Source organism: Odocoileus virginianus, chromosome 26, assembly GCF_023699985.2.
Source record: "Odocoileus virginianus isolate 20LAN1187 ecotype Illinois chromosome 26, Ovbor_1.2, whole genome shotgun sequence".
Classification (NCBI taxonomy): Eukaryota; Metazoa; Chordata; class Mammalia; order Artiodactyla; family Cervidae; genus Odocoileus; species Odocoileus virginianus.
In genome coordinates, this window is record NC_069699.1 from 14522972 (window position 1) to 14538720 (window position 15749).

The following is a 15749-nucleotide window of genomic DNA, read 5'->3' on the forward strand; positions in this document are numbered from 1 at the left end:
ACACATAGCAAGGGGCTCATGTCCTTACTATGTAAATACTTTGGCAATAAGATAATTAAGTGGGCAAAGGAAATGAACTGATGAATGTAACAAATCACAAAATTGGTTAAATTTCATGTTGCCGTATGAAAAAATGGCTCCATTTTCAATCATTTAGTGAGTACAAAAAAATTATGTTTTCACCCATTAGGTTAGCAGTGATCAAAAAGCATGATGATATTCTCTGTAGTTGAGGATGTGCAGAAATGCACTCCAATACATCACCAACTGACCTTATACTGATGTAACCTGTTTGGAAGGTTTGGTTGCAAGAAGAATGAAAACAGTCTCAGTATCCAGCAAGTGAAGTTAGTTGTGTAAATTACAGAATAACCATACACTGGAATAGCAGGCGAAAAGAAGGAAGTGCTCCAAATGTACTGTTGAGGAAGAATAGCCAAGAAAGACAAGAAAACACAGAGGATCCAGAATAAATGAAAATACCCTGTGTGTAGCAAAAAATAAGTGGAGCCTCAAGATACAAAATTTTTTATGTCTGTGAGTAACCACTCTGTGTGCATCTAATAATTTTATTGAGATATAATTTACATGCCATAAAGTTGACCAATATATAATTCTATTATATTTTAGTATATTTTCAGAGTTGTGCAACCATCACCATAATCTAATTTTGGAACATTTCATCACTCTAAAATCTTGTGATCATTACCACTTCCCTCCCCAAACCACTCCCTGCTCCCCCCGACACACACTCCTAATTTCTGTCTCTATGGATTTGCCTGTTCTGGACATTTCACAAAAATGGAGTATATGTGTTTGGCTTCTCTTAGCATTATCTTTTCAAGTTCACCCATATTGTATCAGTACTTCATGTTTTATGGTTGAATACAATTCCATTGTATGCATATGCCACAGATTCTGTTGATGGGGCATTTGGGCTGTTTCTACCTTTTGGCTATCATGGATATTGCTGTTATAAAAACTGGTGTGCAAGTTTTTGTATGAACATATTTTCCTTTCTTAGATACATAGGAGTGGAACTTCTGGGTCATATGGAAACATTACCCAATTGGCAACTGTCCTCTATTGCTCAAAATGCTTTGGAAACATAGTGTTGATAATTTGAAGGTGCTTACCACATCTCAGGTCCTTTTTGGGGTACATAACACAGACTCTAGTTGAATCCTCACAGCCACCAGAGCTTAAGACAAAGGTGTCAGTAGAAATCACTGTCCACTTGGGCTGGAGCCCACTCAGATTTCTTATGTACTAGTACAAAGCTGACTTCACTGGGGGGCTGTTGAATGCCCTTTTACCATCAAACCTATGAAACTGGTACTTTTTATCCTCCCTCATTGTATAGATGAGGAAACAGAGGCTCAAAGTAACTCCCTCATTTGGCCCAAGATCATCCAACTATTAACAGCCAACAGTTTAGAGCCAGTGCCCAACCTCTTAGCTACCGCACTATACCACTCATGGATGCAGAGAAACTTCTCCATATTATCTGGACACACAGCTAATTATGATACACATTAGCTTTACCAATGTATTTTTATCTTACAAAATAAAAAAAAAATCACTACATTAGGCTTATTTAAAATAGGACACACTGAACTTAAACTAGCATTTTAACAAAGACTTGCAACATGACTTTTCAGAAATAAACCCATTGCATAAATGTTAGTTGAATGACAAAAGTAGACACTTAATGTCCTTTTTAAAAATTTATTTACTAAAACTAGATGTGCATTTTCCAAGTATTTCTGTAGCCATGTCTCTACCTCTTCCTCCCCAACAGCCCAGGGAGGGAGAATGAATGAATGCATGTTACTTACAAGGAAACTGAGGTCCCAAAAATTAAATGCTTGACTTAATTAGCAGCAGAATCAATCATGAAACTAATTCCCCTGGTTCTACACCCAGCCATAAATAACACATACTCTCTAAATAACAGCTCCTTTAAAAGTATTAGCGTTAATGGGGTGGGAAAATAAAGGTGCAGAGTAAGCATTAAATAAATATCTGTGAGTTGCGAGATTTCCAAAAGAGAAAGCAGAGAGACCTCAAGTGCCTTCTGCCAAGTGTCTGGCATGTGTAAAACTTGAGACCTTGAGAAAGGAGTGAAGAACCGAACTGGGACACAAGTTGAAAGTCTTTGAGGTCATGGAAGTTTGCAGGCGGCTAGTGGCAAATATGACCTAGAGAGCTTAGCTTCGGAAAGTGCCAACAGCACTCAGAATGCTCCAGTGGTTGTCGAGGGTGAGAGCCAGGCAACGGCATCTGCGGGGGGTGGGTATCATCACATGCTCCCCAGAACCACAAAATTGCCCACATCCTGGGCTCATGTACCAGGGTTTCCACTTCAGTGTCCTGATAACCCACAGCTCTGATTGACAAATCCCAGAAAGGAAGAGGACTTCATGGATTTTTGTGTCTTGGAAAGCTGAGTCCTATCTCCCCTGACTCACTCTGGAAAAGTGGAAGTGTCTCTCCGCCTGACCAAATGGAAGCTGATGTTTGGTGTTTCCTGGGAGATCTTGATTCTTCCTTAGATCTTTTTCTTGATTTGATGTTCATCTTTCCAATGGAGGACGAGGGTCCTCAGCTGTGTTCAAGTCATCAGGGGCCAAAAAGCTCAATGCTATCCAGTTTCTCTTCTTTGTAAAGCAGGATATTCTCCATGAGTTTCCTTTTGGCCTCATTGATCTCGATTTTCCAGGAAGTCTCTGTAGCTAACATTCAACATAAAGAAAAGCAACTTGAACAAAATGTAAATACCTTTTGCAACTACTGACAGTTGGAAATAGCTACTATTATTGTAATTCTAAGAAAATCAGACTTGGTCAGAGTTTTTTACTTAAATCAGCGTTCTGAATCAGGCCTAAGTGGAATGAGCACTGCCACTGCTTCTGCATTTGCAGGGAAAACCTGCCACCTACCCCTACCTTTCAGAGAGGAAGGGCTTCCGTGTTTCTCCCCTGGGGGACAGTGTTAGAATGAAGCTTACACTCTCTCTTTTTCCTCTCACCTCCATGTAGGAAGAGGAACAACAGGAAAGGTCAGAGTCTGAGACACGCAGCCACGTTTTCTAGGGGAAAAGGATGCTGAATTGTAAACGCCTTCTGAATGCTTATTTCAAAAGGAACCTGGTGTATTTGGACCCAGGAAGCAGAAATAGAGAGTATCTTTGGAAGCAGCTGGCAAGGTGTGAAGTGAGGATGAAAAGGCAGGTGGCAACAGACCTTTGCTAGTCACAAGGGAGAGTTTTTACTTGGTCTCTAAGTGCAATGGGGAACCATAGAAGGGCTTTAAATGAGGGGTGACAGGAGTTGTTTTTAAAAAACCACAGTTGCTGGTCCTTGGAAGAAGAACTGGTGAGGGACCAGAGCAGATCAGGGAGGCCATAGGGAGGCTGTACAGTCGTCCAGCGAGAGTAGCTTAGATGGGGGGGAGGGTTACAGGGACAGGCCATGCAGAGGAGCAGATGGAGGTAAAGGATATTTAGGTCAATAGAGAGGCCTGAGTGAGGGACTGGACATCCGGGCTGGGGGGAGGAGGAGGATGACTCTCGTCATCCAGTCAACTGGGAGGTGGACAGCTGAATAACCAAATTAATGCATGAATGAGGGAGAAAAGGAAGAAGTGATAGGCTGAGTTAAGGTACATAAATGACCGTGTATAAGCACTGAGACACCACGCTTACCATCCTGGGGAGGCTCTGGAGAGGCACAGGCCTCAGCGGAGGAGTCAGCGTCCACTGCGCCACCAGCCAGCAGCATGCCTTCTTCATCTGCGGTCGGGGGAGGCGAGGGGGTAGCCGCAGCCCAGGGTGCAGCCCTCATGGTGTAGGAGGCATTGAAGCTGGAATTGTCCACGTCATCTGTTTCTTCCGGGGTGTTGGAGGAAGAGCCTGTGGCCTCAGAAAGCCCACTACAAGGGAGCGAGGTCTCCGGACCTCTCAGCTGCTCCTCCACAGCAGTCACGGAGCTACACGCCTTGGGGAAGAGAGACAGGAGCACTCATCAAGGATTCTTCCTGAAATAAAAATCTAACAGATCTCCCAGGCAGGCGGAGAGAGAGAGAGACACTGAAGAACTAATAAATGATTGTTGCTTTGCCTGGAAGAACAGCATCTTCCCTTTGAAAAGAGCTGACCTCGCCACCGTCCACCTCAGCACATGACCCAGATGGGTCAATCACAGTATCCCACCCCTGTGACCTTAATGATTGGTCCAGATTTGAGCATGTGACCCAGGCAGGCCAATCAGAATCCTTCTCTGGGACTCTTGCATCTAACATTTATTGAGGAAACACTGTATTTTCCTTCCCAGTGGCACAGCCAGATTCCCCACCTCACAAAGAAAACGTGTTTACAGTAGGAGAAAACGAAGCTCCCACACAGAGTAAAGCAGGGGCTCAAGATAGGGGTGGTGGTGCAGGTGCAGAGAGTGAGAACGGGAGCCACAGGCGCAAGAGATTCCAATTGTTGTAATTTTGCTGGTTGAGACCCTGGGCCGAGCTGTCCCGGCAATGCCTATCCTGCCTGTGGTGTGGTTAAATGAGCCAAAAAATCGCTCATGCACAGGCTCCCTGCTTCCGTCTCTTTCTCTTTCTGTTTATGTCTGTGTGTCTGTATCTAAGAATTTGAACTGAGTTTCTATCACTTTCAACGAGAAATGCCCTAAGTAATATAGATACTGCACTTGAGGGCTTTTCTGGTTAGGGAGGTTAGGAAGATTAAAGGCAGGCAGGCAGGGAAGAAATATTTCTTCCTTACACATATGCTGTCTCTCATACAGATGGCATACAAACCTACCCTTAGTAAAAATAACAAATCTCAGTTGCTCAGTGCCTTGCAATTTACAGAGCACCTTTGGCACATGACGTAGAATGAGTTTTTATAAATAAAAATTTAAAAGATTGAAGAGGTTAAGTTCCTTGCCTGAGGTCACCCAGTCAGTGAGTGGCAGAGCAGACCATTAAACCCAAGTCTGCTTGTCTTCAAGTCCAGGCCTTACTGATCTCTCATCTTCCTAGCTTGGTTGTGAAATATTGGGGACAAGGACCATTTCTCATTCCTCTGTCTATATGTATAGTGCCCTGTCCCTTTTATTCTACATACCAAATGCTTCCTCTTGCTTCAAGGCCCGGTTAAAATGTTACACCTTTTGAGATAAATCTTCACAGGATATGCCCAATAAATATTTCTCAAGCTAAAAACTACAAAACTACATAACTCGGTTCTGGCCTATGGGGTGTGGGAAAAAGTGATGTGTGCATTTCCAAGTCACACCCTTAAAAAGAAGAGGATATGTTCTCCTCTTGACCTCCCTTTCAGTGGTTGGAATGTAAATGTGACGGCCTGAGCTACAGCAGCCTTCTTGGACTCTGAAATGGAAGCCACATGATAAGGATAGCAGAGCCATAATACAGGAGCCTGAATCCCTAATACTGCGGCACTGCCACATCGGCTCTGGACTGCCAACATTCAAACGCTTGAGCTAAAAAGAATAAACTTCTATCTCCCTTATTTTGGAGTCTCCTTATCAGAGCAGCTTCTTTGAATGTACTTTAACTGATACCCTGAACAAAAGAATAAAACGAATGAAAGTTGAGGGAAAGAGATCTTTTTAAAGCATTAAGTCTGATTATGTTCTGCTCCTGCTTAATACCCCCAATGACTTTCTCAAAATCCTGACTGCCTGCAAAGCCCTCTACTGTTGGGTTTTTCCCCCAAGCAGCCTCATCACAAGCCACTCGGCCCCATGTACTCTGTGTTCTAGCCACTCTGACCTTCTACCAGGCCCCTCACCTTGCTGGGCTCTCTCTCAACTCAGGCTATTTGCATGCACTGTTCCTTCTGCTTGGATTGCTCTTCATTTGCTTACACATTACTTTGGGAAAGTCCTGGGTGGGGCTCCCCTGTCATACACCGCTCACCAGACAGTTACTGCACAAAGCCTGTGAACTCCAGGAAAGTGGAACTGGGCTTGCCTTGTTCCCCATTTATCCCCAGGGTCCAGCACACCACTACTGAGTAGGTGAATGCACTCAGATAGCTGGAGCCAGCCCAGGCTGAGAGTCAGGACTTGGTCTCTGGCTCCTGCCACATCCTGGAGCAAAAGATGGTGAACCTGAGGCTGAGCCAGGAGTCCAGAGGGCTCTGACCGAAAATCCCTCTGGCCTCATCCCCCCTTCTCTGGGTCTCGACTTCATCTATAAAATGGGAGGCTTGGCTATAAGCATTGGTGTTTGAAGGCTTTGTTTGTTTGTTTGTTTTTTCAGCTTCCAAACCTTTTCCTCAAATAAAATACTAAGAACCCAATACAGTTATGAGAAGTGACAATGGATGTCTGGTTGGAGTCAGGGGTAGGGCCTGCAGCTCTCTTTCTGCTACAAGGAACTCCCAAGAAGCTCCTCTCTGCCAGACACCACTTAAAAATCACTCAGCAGGATAACCTCTAAGAGCCCTCTCAGGCAGTTATTTTGTCTTAAAAAGACCTAGCAAATTTGGTCCCCAAATTTACACCTACTACCATGGAAACCACCTCTGCATATCCTAGCCATAGAAAATGTTTATTCTGCTGTGGTGGTTGATTTCTGGTGTGTCTGCCTAGTCCATAGGCTAAGAAATGATCCCTTTCTCTGGGACTTGGCCCTGCCACCTGCCAGGCTTGACCCCCCCCTGGCCAGAAGGTTTATATACTGAACTCCTGATTGGCCCACAGGTGGACACCTGACTCCAGCTAAGCCAATGAGTTTCTCTCACTATGAGGTTGAAATTGGGGCCTGGAGACTTGGCCACTTAGTGAAAACAGAACTATGACATGTAAATGAACATGGCTATATCCCCTGACCAAGAGGATGGAGGGAAGGAAAAGGGGCCCACAGAGAGGACGAGGAATAAAGCAGGTTCAGAGAAAGCAGATGGACTTCTGTTACATCTGAGAGTATGGTCCAAGGCATCCTCAGGATCTCTGCTGTCAGCTGCTGTCAGCTCCAGCAGACACTGCTGTTTGCAACCAAATATGGCTCTGGAGTATGAAATCACTTCTCAGTGAAGGGACTGGTAAAGGGATCATAATGAGCCCCTGATAAAGCCAACTCACAGACAGGGCTCATCGCTAGGGAAGGGCTGAGCTTCAGGCTCACCTCTGCCAGGCTGGCGTTGCGCCTCCGCAGACAGAGGCAGGCGGCCGTGACCAAGGCCTCGGCATAGGCCTCTGGCAGCCTCCCTGCTCTCTTCTCCAGGTATTTCTGGCAGATCTCCTTGGCCATCTCTTTCTCCACACCTGTCTTCCTGGAGCAAAGCGATGTGGTGCTGCTGGGAATTTCATGGAGCAGTAAATCCTTCTGTGGGAAAGAGTGGAAACACCCCCATGTGAGGTCCAGGGGTGTGGAGTCCAAACACATGTGCCCCACCCACCTCCAGGATGGCACCAGAGCTGCAAACACTTCAAAAACCAACATGGTTTTTAAAAAATAATTGTGAGGATCCCAGAAACAAGTAAAACAGCCAAGAATTGGAGAACAGCTAAATTCCCCACATGTACAGGGCATTTCATAGCACACTCATATCATCATGCAGGGGCTTAACCTTTCTAGGCCTGGGTTGCTTCATCAGGAAAATGGGAATAGGATTAACACAAATTAGAAGACATAGTTCATAAAGTGTGGTACTTGACACAGAATCAACATACAATGCTCTATTAGTGATTGTAATTAATAGTGATAATAGCTATCATTTATATAGTACAGTATAGCATAATTATACCAATATAGTACAGTATAGTGTAATTATACTAATAACTCACCTTATTAACATTTACAGGAAGATGTTAGGATGTAGGATTCTGGCCCATATATATTTAATAGGAGATGTACTATATAAATAATACTATGTATATTTTTATATTTTATAAATTTTGTACTATATGAATCAACATACAATGCTCTATTAGTGATTGTAATTAATAGTGATAATAGCTATCATTTATATAGTACAGTATAGCATAATTATACCAATATAGTACAGTATACTGTAATTATACTAATTTTATTAACATTTACAGGAAGATGTTAGGATGTAGGATTCTGGCCCATATATATTTAATAAGAGATGTACTATATAAATAATACTATGTATATTTTTATATTTTATAAATTTTGCAAATTTATATTTTATAAATTTCATCAGAAATCTGAACTATGCATAAAACAGAAGGTATGCCATATAAATAACAATAGATATATTACTATATAAATATATAGATATATTTGTATAGCATAAATTATGTTACATGATACATTTTGCATGTATGCATTTATATAAGTAGGTTATAAATATATTACTTGTATTGATTATATATGTATATTAAATATATAGATTTAATATATATATTAAAAATATGGAAATTAATACACCATCTGAAACAAATGAGAACCTGTACAGAGTGGTTGCCCTGAAGGAACAGTGTAAGGAGACCCTCCCCAGTTGGCTACTGCCAATGAAATCATGGTCTCGTCCTGTGGAAGTGTGAAGTCTTAACCACCAGACCACCAGGGAAGTCCCCACCATCATTCGTTATTTATTTATTTTTGGCTGTGCTGGGCCTCCATTGCTACACGCGGGCTTTCCGTCGGTGGGATGCGTGGGGGCTACTCTCTAATCAAGGTGCGCAAGGGCTTCTCCTTAGGCTGACTTCTCTTGTTGCAGAGAACAGGCTCTAGGGCTCATAGGCTACAGAAGTTGTAGCACATGCCTTTAGCTCCCTCGCGGTATGTGGGATCCTAGCTCATGGACCAGGGATCAAATCTGTGTTCCCTGGAGGACTCTTAACCACTGGACCATCAGGGAAGTCCCCACTATTGCCACTTTTTTAACCAACTCCCAGCTGAATCCACTTGCCAGTGCAGGAGACGCAGGAGACTTGGGTTCGATCCCTGGGTTAGAAAGATCCCCTGGAGGAGGAAATGGCAACTCTTTACAGTATTTTTGCCTGGAAAATACTACAGACAGGAGCCTGGCAGGCTATAGTCCATGGGATTGCAAAGAGTAGGACATGACTGAGCACTTACACACGCATATATAAAGTGTCAAACACAGAGTTGGGCTATGTCATCATATTTTTGAAATTGACACTATACACATACACATGTATATTTGAATGACAGTTGTTATAAACCTGCAAAATAGAAATTATTTAGAAATTATTATAGAAACGTAAAAGGGCTGAAATTTACTTTCATCAATTTAAAGACAAACACTAGGACTTCCCTGGTGGTCCAGAGATTAATACTGTGTTTCCCTTGCAGTGGGTGTGGGTTTGATCCCTGATTGGGGAACTGAGCCGACATGCCGCGTGGTGTGGCCAAAAAAAAAAAACCAAACAAACCCTATTTGATTGCCTGACATGTAGACAGAAGAAATGGATTTTCCCCAAACATTCTAAACTCTATTTTCATGCAAAAGTAGTTGTCTGGCTGGTGATGGGGGAAGGTTACAGCTGCTTTGCACAGGTACAAATCAAACCCTGGATTTAGGCCTCATTAGCAATAAAAATGGGTACAGATGGGTACAGTGGGGTTTCCTGCCCTCCCCACCCCTCGACCTCTCATAGCTGTGAGCCAGAAGGGGTTGGTTCCCTTACCAAGTAAACCGGGTTCCGGTTGTTATCCATCGCAGGGATGCCTGTGAGGACCTCGGCTAACACCTGGAGAGAATACAGAGTTAGCACGGTTCGGACACACATGCACAAGTTCACACAGGAGATTCTGGCCAAGAGAGAAGCTTCTTCTCAGGAATATAGTCTGAGCTTCAGGCCTGGCTCTGTCATTTGCCAGCATAGACATTTGCCCCAAATCTGGAATGTGTGAACATCACTAAACACCTTCTCTAGCTAAACACATCACCCAGCTGCTAGGAGAGGTTTAAATTAATAGCAAAGCAAGGAGGATGAAAACCAAATGTGTATGTGTTACCATCAGATAGATACACACACACAAACACACACACACCTTTTCTCTCTCTCTATATATATATATATATATAACACATCTATCTATATACACACATACATATGTATACACACACACTATATATTAAAGATATTTTCATTTAAAACCCAGCAGAAATGGTAAGCAGGCACTGCTATGTTAATCTCAAGAAAAGGAGGAATCCACATGCAGATATCTATTCCAGACAGAAAATCTTGGCAATATCCATAGCATTTTCATCCATAGGCTTTTATTAACATTATTTGCTCATTAATTCATCCATTCATGAAAGGAGCAGAGTCCTGAGCTGGTGTAAGCCACCACCAAACTGACAAACTGTGATTTGTATCTTAATAAATGGGAGACCTGCTTTGAACAGAAATTCTCAGCAGAGGTAACAGCACACTTGCTAAGGAGTCTACAGTCACATAGGCCTGGGTTCATATTCTGACTGTTCCTTACATGCTTGGGTGATCTGTGGGCAAGAAACTAAAATCTGAGCCTGTACCCTTATCTGGTACATGGTGATCTAATGACTGTATATATGAGGGAATGGGTACTCCAGCTTAATGTTAAATCTCCCTCCAACAACCTCTCTCAAAGACAGAATAAGGTCCAGTTACCGCCAAGAAGTACAAGATGGAATCAAGATTGCCCGGAGAAATATCAATAACCTCAGATATGCAGATGACACCACCCTCGTGGCAGAAAGTGAAGAGGAACTAAAGAGCCTCTTGATGAAGGTGAAAGAGAAGAGTGAAAAAGCTGACTTAAAACTCAACATTCAAAAAATGAATATCGTGGCATCCAGTCCTATCACTTCATGGCAAATAGATAGGGAAACAATGGAAAGAGTAACAGACTTTATTTTCTTGGCCTCCAAAATCACTGCAGATGGTGACTGCAGCCATGAAATTAAAAGATGCTTGCTCCTTGGAAGAAAAGCTATGACAAACCTAGACAGCATATTAAAAAGCAGAGACACTACTTTACCAACAAAGGTCTGTCTAGTCAAAGCTATGGTTTTTCCAGTAGTCATGTATGGATGTGAGAGTTGGACCATAAAGAAGGATAAGCACCAAAGAACTGACTGAACTCTGGTGCTAGAGAAGACTCTTGAGAGTCCCTTGGACAGCAAGGAGATCCAACCAGTCCATCCAAAAGTAAATCAATCCTGAAAGGAGTGGTGCTGAAGCTGAAGCTCCAATACTTTGGCCACCTGATGTGAAGAGCCAACTCATCAGAAAAGACCCTGATGCTGGGAAAGATTGAGGGCAGGAGGAGAAGGGGACGACAGAGGACGAGATCATTGGAAGGCATCACTGACTTGATGGATATGAGTGTAAGCAAGCTCCAAGAGATGGTGAAGGACAGGGAAGCCTGGCATGCTGCAGTCCATGGAGTGGCAAAGAGTCTGACACGACTGAGCTACTGAACAACTGCCAAGAATGCCTCCTCCACCCTGAAAGGGCCTGCAGCGTTACTTACAGACTGCAGTGGCCAGGAGGGGGCAACAGAAGGCACCCCTGCAGCTGGCGGAGGGAAGCCAAGAGAAAAGGGACTCCAGTCGAGGTCCTGCCAAGACTGGAGAGAAGAACAAGAGGAAATGAACAGACAAACTTCCTCTGCCTCTTCCACAGGGCAGGCTCTGTGCCAGGCCTTTTAAAAAAGTTACTTAGCACTCATCAAAAAAAAAAAAGTGACTTACTACTATATTGCACAGGGAACTACATTTGATATTTTTGGATAAATCATGATGGAAAATATAAAAAAGAATGTAAATATGTGTATCACTGAGTCACTATGCTGTATAGCAGAAATTAACACGACGTTGTAAGCCAACTATACTTCAATAAAAAGATAAACAAAAACAACAACAACAGAGAAGGAGAAAGGCAGTGTTCCCCACAATAAGAACCAAAGTTGAAAATCATACCATCCATCAGCAGCAGGGCTGAGAAAAAGATTGAAGGGAGCCAGTAGGCACTCACTGAATGAATGAAAGGGAAAGTCAACTGTTACATCAAGAACTGAGTTAAAAAGTCAAGCATAAACAGAAATCAGGAGTGAGGGTGGGAAGGCAGGGATAATTATAATAATTGACAATAATCCCCATAATAATAATCATATTGATCAGTGCAACATACTCTGCTAACCGGTTTGTATATGTTATCTAATGAATCTCACTAATCTCTATATGCATCATCACCTCCATTTTACAGAATATAAAACTGAGACCCAGAGTTACTGGTGATACCCTAGGTCACACAGCTGAAAGCAGCTGAGCTGGGACTCAAACTCACACTCTTCAGCTCTACACTCTATGTGCCTGGCAGTCTCGGGGTTTAGTTCCACTCGTTCTTAAGGGAGGAAGATCCTGGGCTGACCCTGCTGAGCTTCACTGAGCAACCCCCACAGTGGGGCTGGTGGGACTGGGGAGAGGGTGAGGCAGGAAAGAACTGGAGGACAAGTAAATCAGAAGGGCTGATGGGCCAGCAGGCAGAGGGAAGCAGAACCTGGTATGTGGAAGCTGGGCTGAGGGCAGAAGGTGGCTCAGAGGAAGGGCATTAGTGGAAGAACCAGACAGACTGCGGTCAAAGAGAGGAAGTGCAGAGTTGGAGGCCGGAGACGAAGAGAGAAGGCAATGGCCAAGATGCAACTGCTGGCTCTAGGCAGAGGTCAGCTAGAAATCTCACTTTTCTCAGCCCGAACTTCCCAGACTGGGATCCCCGGGTCTCTGATGTTTAGAGATAAGAAAACAAGGTTCCATAGTCAAGGGAATTTGGGACACGCTGTATACCCTTGTCTCACTATTACCAGATTAAAGACCATTACCATATGAAAGGCCCTGGTAAATTTTTTGTGGTAACTTTTTTTCTGCATAAACTTGTTCAACCCAGTGTTTCTCAAACCTATTTGAACACATCGAAACCCTTTAAACACATCAAACCTATTGAGATCTCAGGGAACTGGTGTTTTATAGAAACGTGCTTTGGAGATTGCTAGACTCAGACCGTGAACTCTTGGGGGAGGGACTGTGTTTTAGCTGCATTTATATTCCAAGTGCCTGGCACACAGTAATGATGGACAGCAGTGGAGATTAGGACACCGGTTGGATGGCTGGATAGATTCTGAATGGATGGGTGGCTGTTGCATGAATGGTTAGATAATAACTGAACTGATGGACAGATGGACTAAACAGACAGATGAACAAACAAGAAGAAATAGACAAGTGGGTGGATAATTAGATGGCAGGCTGAACGCACATCATGGAAGTCAGAAGCCATCTGTAGCCTATTAGAATCTGGACACTCATGGGGAGGGGGAGCTTTACTTCAAGGGTTGGCAAACTCTCTCTAGAAAGTAAGTATTTCTAGAGATATTTACTTTCTAGCCTAGATAGTAAATATTTTAGGTTTTGTGAGCCACAAACAATTTCTGTCACACATTCTTTTATTATTGCTTTTGTTGTTACTATTCAGTCTTTTATAAATGTAGAAACTATTCTTAGTTATAGGCCATAGAAAATAGGCCATAGGCCAGTTCTGATCTGTGGGCCATAGTTTGCCAACTCCTGCTGTACTTCATGGAACATTTCTAGTTTGTGCTTACAGAGGAGCCATGGGAAGGACAGATGTGTGCAGGCCTTGATTTGAGCACAGAAGGAAGCTCTTACTATTCCACAGCTGAATATGTCCACTCGCTTTGTCAGCTGCCCCACTCTGATGAAATCTTCCGGAAGATATGCAGCGGAGGCCTGGAAAAGGTGGGTCTTCATCATGGTGTATTTTGATGTTCTATTGACAGGACATGGGTGAGCCATCGAATGAGCCAGCTTGGGGGTGAAGTTTTGATCTAGCAAAACATTGGAGCTGTGGGAAAGAAGGCAGAGAGAAACTTCTTGTTTGGAGGTGGACAAGAAGAGGTTGCTATGGAGACCCTTTTGGAAAGCAACTTAGTAGTGAGCAGTGCCAGCAAGTGAGGTTCACTGAAGACCCTCAACAAGTTTATGAGCCAGTCCTGATGGGGGTAGGTGGGGATTGGGAGCCCACCTCCACCAGCAAATGGTGATGAAGCTAAGATCAGTCCTGCTGCCCCAGAAATGACATTTGGTGGCCAGAGAGGTGCAGCCATCCTTATCCCCACGGATGTCAGCCCTGAGCCCAGAGGCTGTACTGGCTCCATCTCTTCTGAAGCTGTTCCAACCCCCAGCTATGGCCTTGCTGACTCAAGTCTAAACGTGAGCATTCTTTGGGAATGAACCTGCTCAGATCATGGGGAATAAGATGAACAGTAAAAATATTCTTAGACTTAAGCATCTAATCTACAGGAATGAATCCTCTCAGAAAGTACTCCAGAGGAAAAAAATTTAATTTTTAAAAACTAACCTACATGTATAAAAATATTCAAACTGGGGACTTCTCTCATGGTCCAGTGATTGACTTCACCTTCCAGTGTGAGGGGGTTTTGGGGGAGAATGGATATCTACATGTATGGCTGAGTCCCTTCACCGTTCACCTGAAACTATCACAACATTGTTAATCGGCTATACCCCGATAGAAAACAAAAAGTTAAAAAAAAAAAAGACTTTGCCTTCCAATGCAGGGTGTGTAGGTTCAATCCCTGGGTAGGGAGCTAAGACCCCACATGCTTCATGGCCAAAAAAAATCAAAACATAAAACAGAAGCAATATCGTAACAAATTCAATAAAGACTTTAAAAATGACCCACATAAAAGAAAAAACCCTTTAAAAGAAATATTCAAACTAACCCTAAATGGTTTTTTAAAAGTAGATACAGAGAGCAGTTCTCGTGGGTTCCCTGACCCTGCTGCTGTTCACTTAAACACCCCTTTTCAACAAAGCCTTTCATTTTGTCACCCCAAAAAAGTAGAGACCAATTCCAATATCAGCTATTAGGAGTTGTTACATAAATTATGGGCAAATATCTTCAATGGAAGACTAAGAAGTACCAAAAAATTGATGACCTGCAACGTGAGGAAATGTTTAAATCATGGGGAAAAAGAGACTATGAATTGGTAATCAGGTAATGGTGCTATCTTAGGGCTGAGATATCTGTGCGGGCAGGGGCTGGAAAAAAAAAAAAAAGCAGAGAAATGGAGGCCACGTGGTGAGTCACAGTGACAGGGTCAGGAAGACCTCTTGCCCCTTCACTTCCTTTCTTACTATTACAATTGTTTGCGCAATTCAATAAAAATCAGGGGGGAGAAAAGAGGAAAGGGTTTCCATTGGCCAAAAGAGGACACAACTCTGGGGAAGTGTGAATTCTATGGTTTCAAGGTCACTGTTGCCAGATCTCCTGGTATCTTCTGGAATCCATCTCCATGTTTCTAGTCTTGGGAGCATGGTACTGAGATGCTGGGCGCACACCTAACCTGTGTCACGGTATCTGTGACAACAGATGCACGAGTGAGAGCAGGTCTCAAAAGCCCAGGGAGCCTGGCAGTCACAGCCCACAGCTCGAGGACCCAGTCCAGATCAGCTGCTGGAGGGGAAGTGAAATATGGCAGGGGAATGGAAGGCTTGTGGGGAAATACCAACAAACTTGTTGGGGAAATACCTTTGTTAGAGAAAGACAAACATGGAGATAGACAGCCATGCTGACAGCAACCAGAGACAGAGTACAACCTAGAAACACTGACGTTTCAGGGTACAGCAAAGAAAAAGAGATCCAAGAGAGGCAAGGAGGGGAGAGAAAATCAAAGAAAAGAGAGACAAAGGGAGAGGAATG

General features: G+C 43.4%; 1 protein-coding gene across 2 annotated transcripts in view; it reads right to left on the reverse strand.

The window, feature by feature from the left end:
• Positions 1–1714: 1714 nt before the first annotated feature.
• The window catches only part of IRAK2 (interleukin 1 receptor associated kinase 2), a 54996-nt gene continuing 40961 nt past the window's right edge, over positions 1715–15749 (reverse strand). For both annotated transcript variants that reach the window (XM_020887544.2, XM_020887543.2), the window contains exons 9-13: positions 13676–13871; positions 9654–9716; positions 7156–7356; positions 3707–3998; positions 1715–2735 (exon numbers count right to left, since the gene is read on the reverse strand). In XM_020887544.2, the coding sequence (XP_020743203.2) occupies positions 2623–2735; positions 3707–3998; positions 7156–7356; positions 9654–9716; positions 13676–13871 (865 nt within the window). In that variant the 3' untranslated portion in view covers positions 1715–2622. The remainder of the gene's footprint in view (positions 2736–3706; positions 3999–7155; positions 7357–9653; positions 9717–13675; positions 13872–15749) is intronic.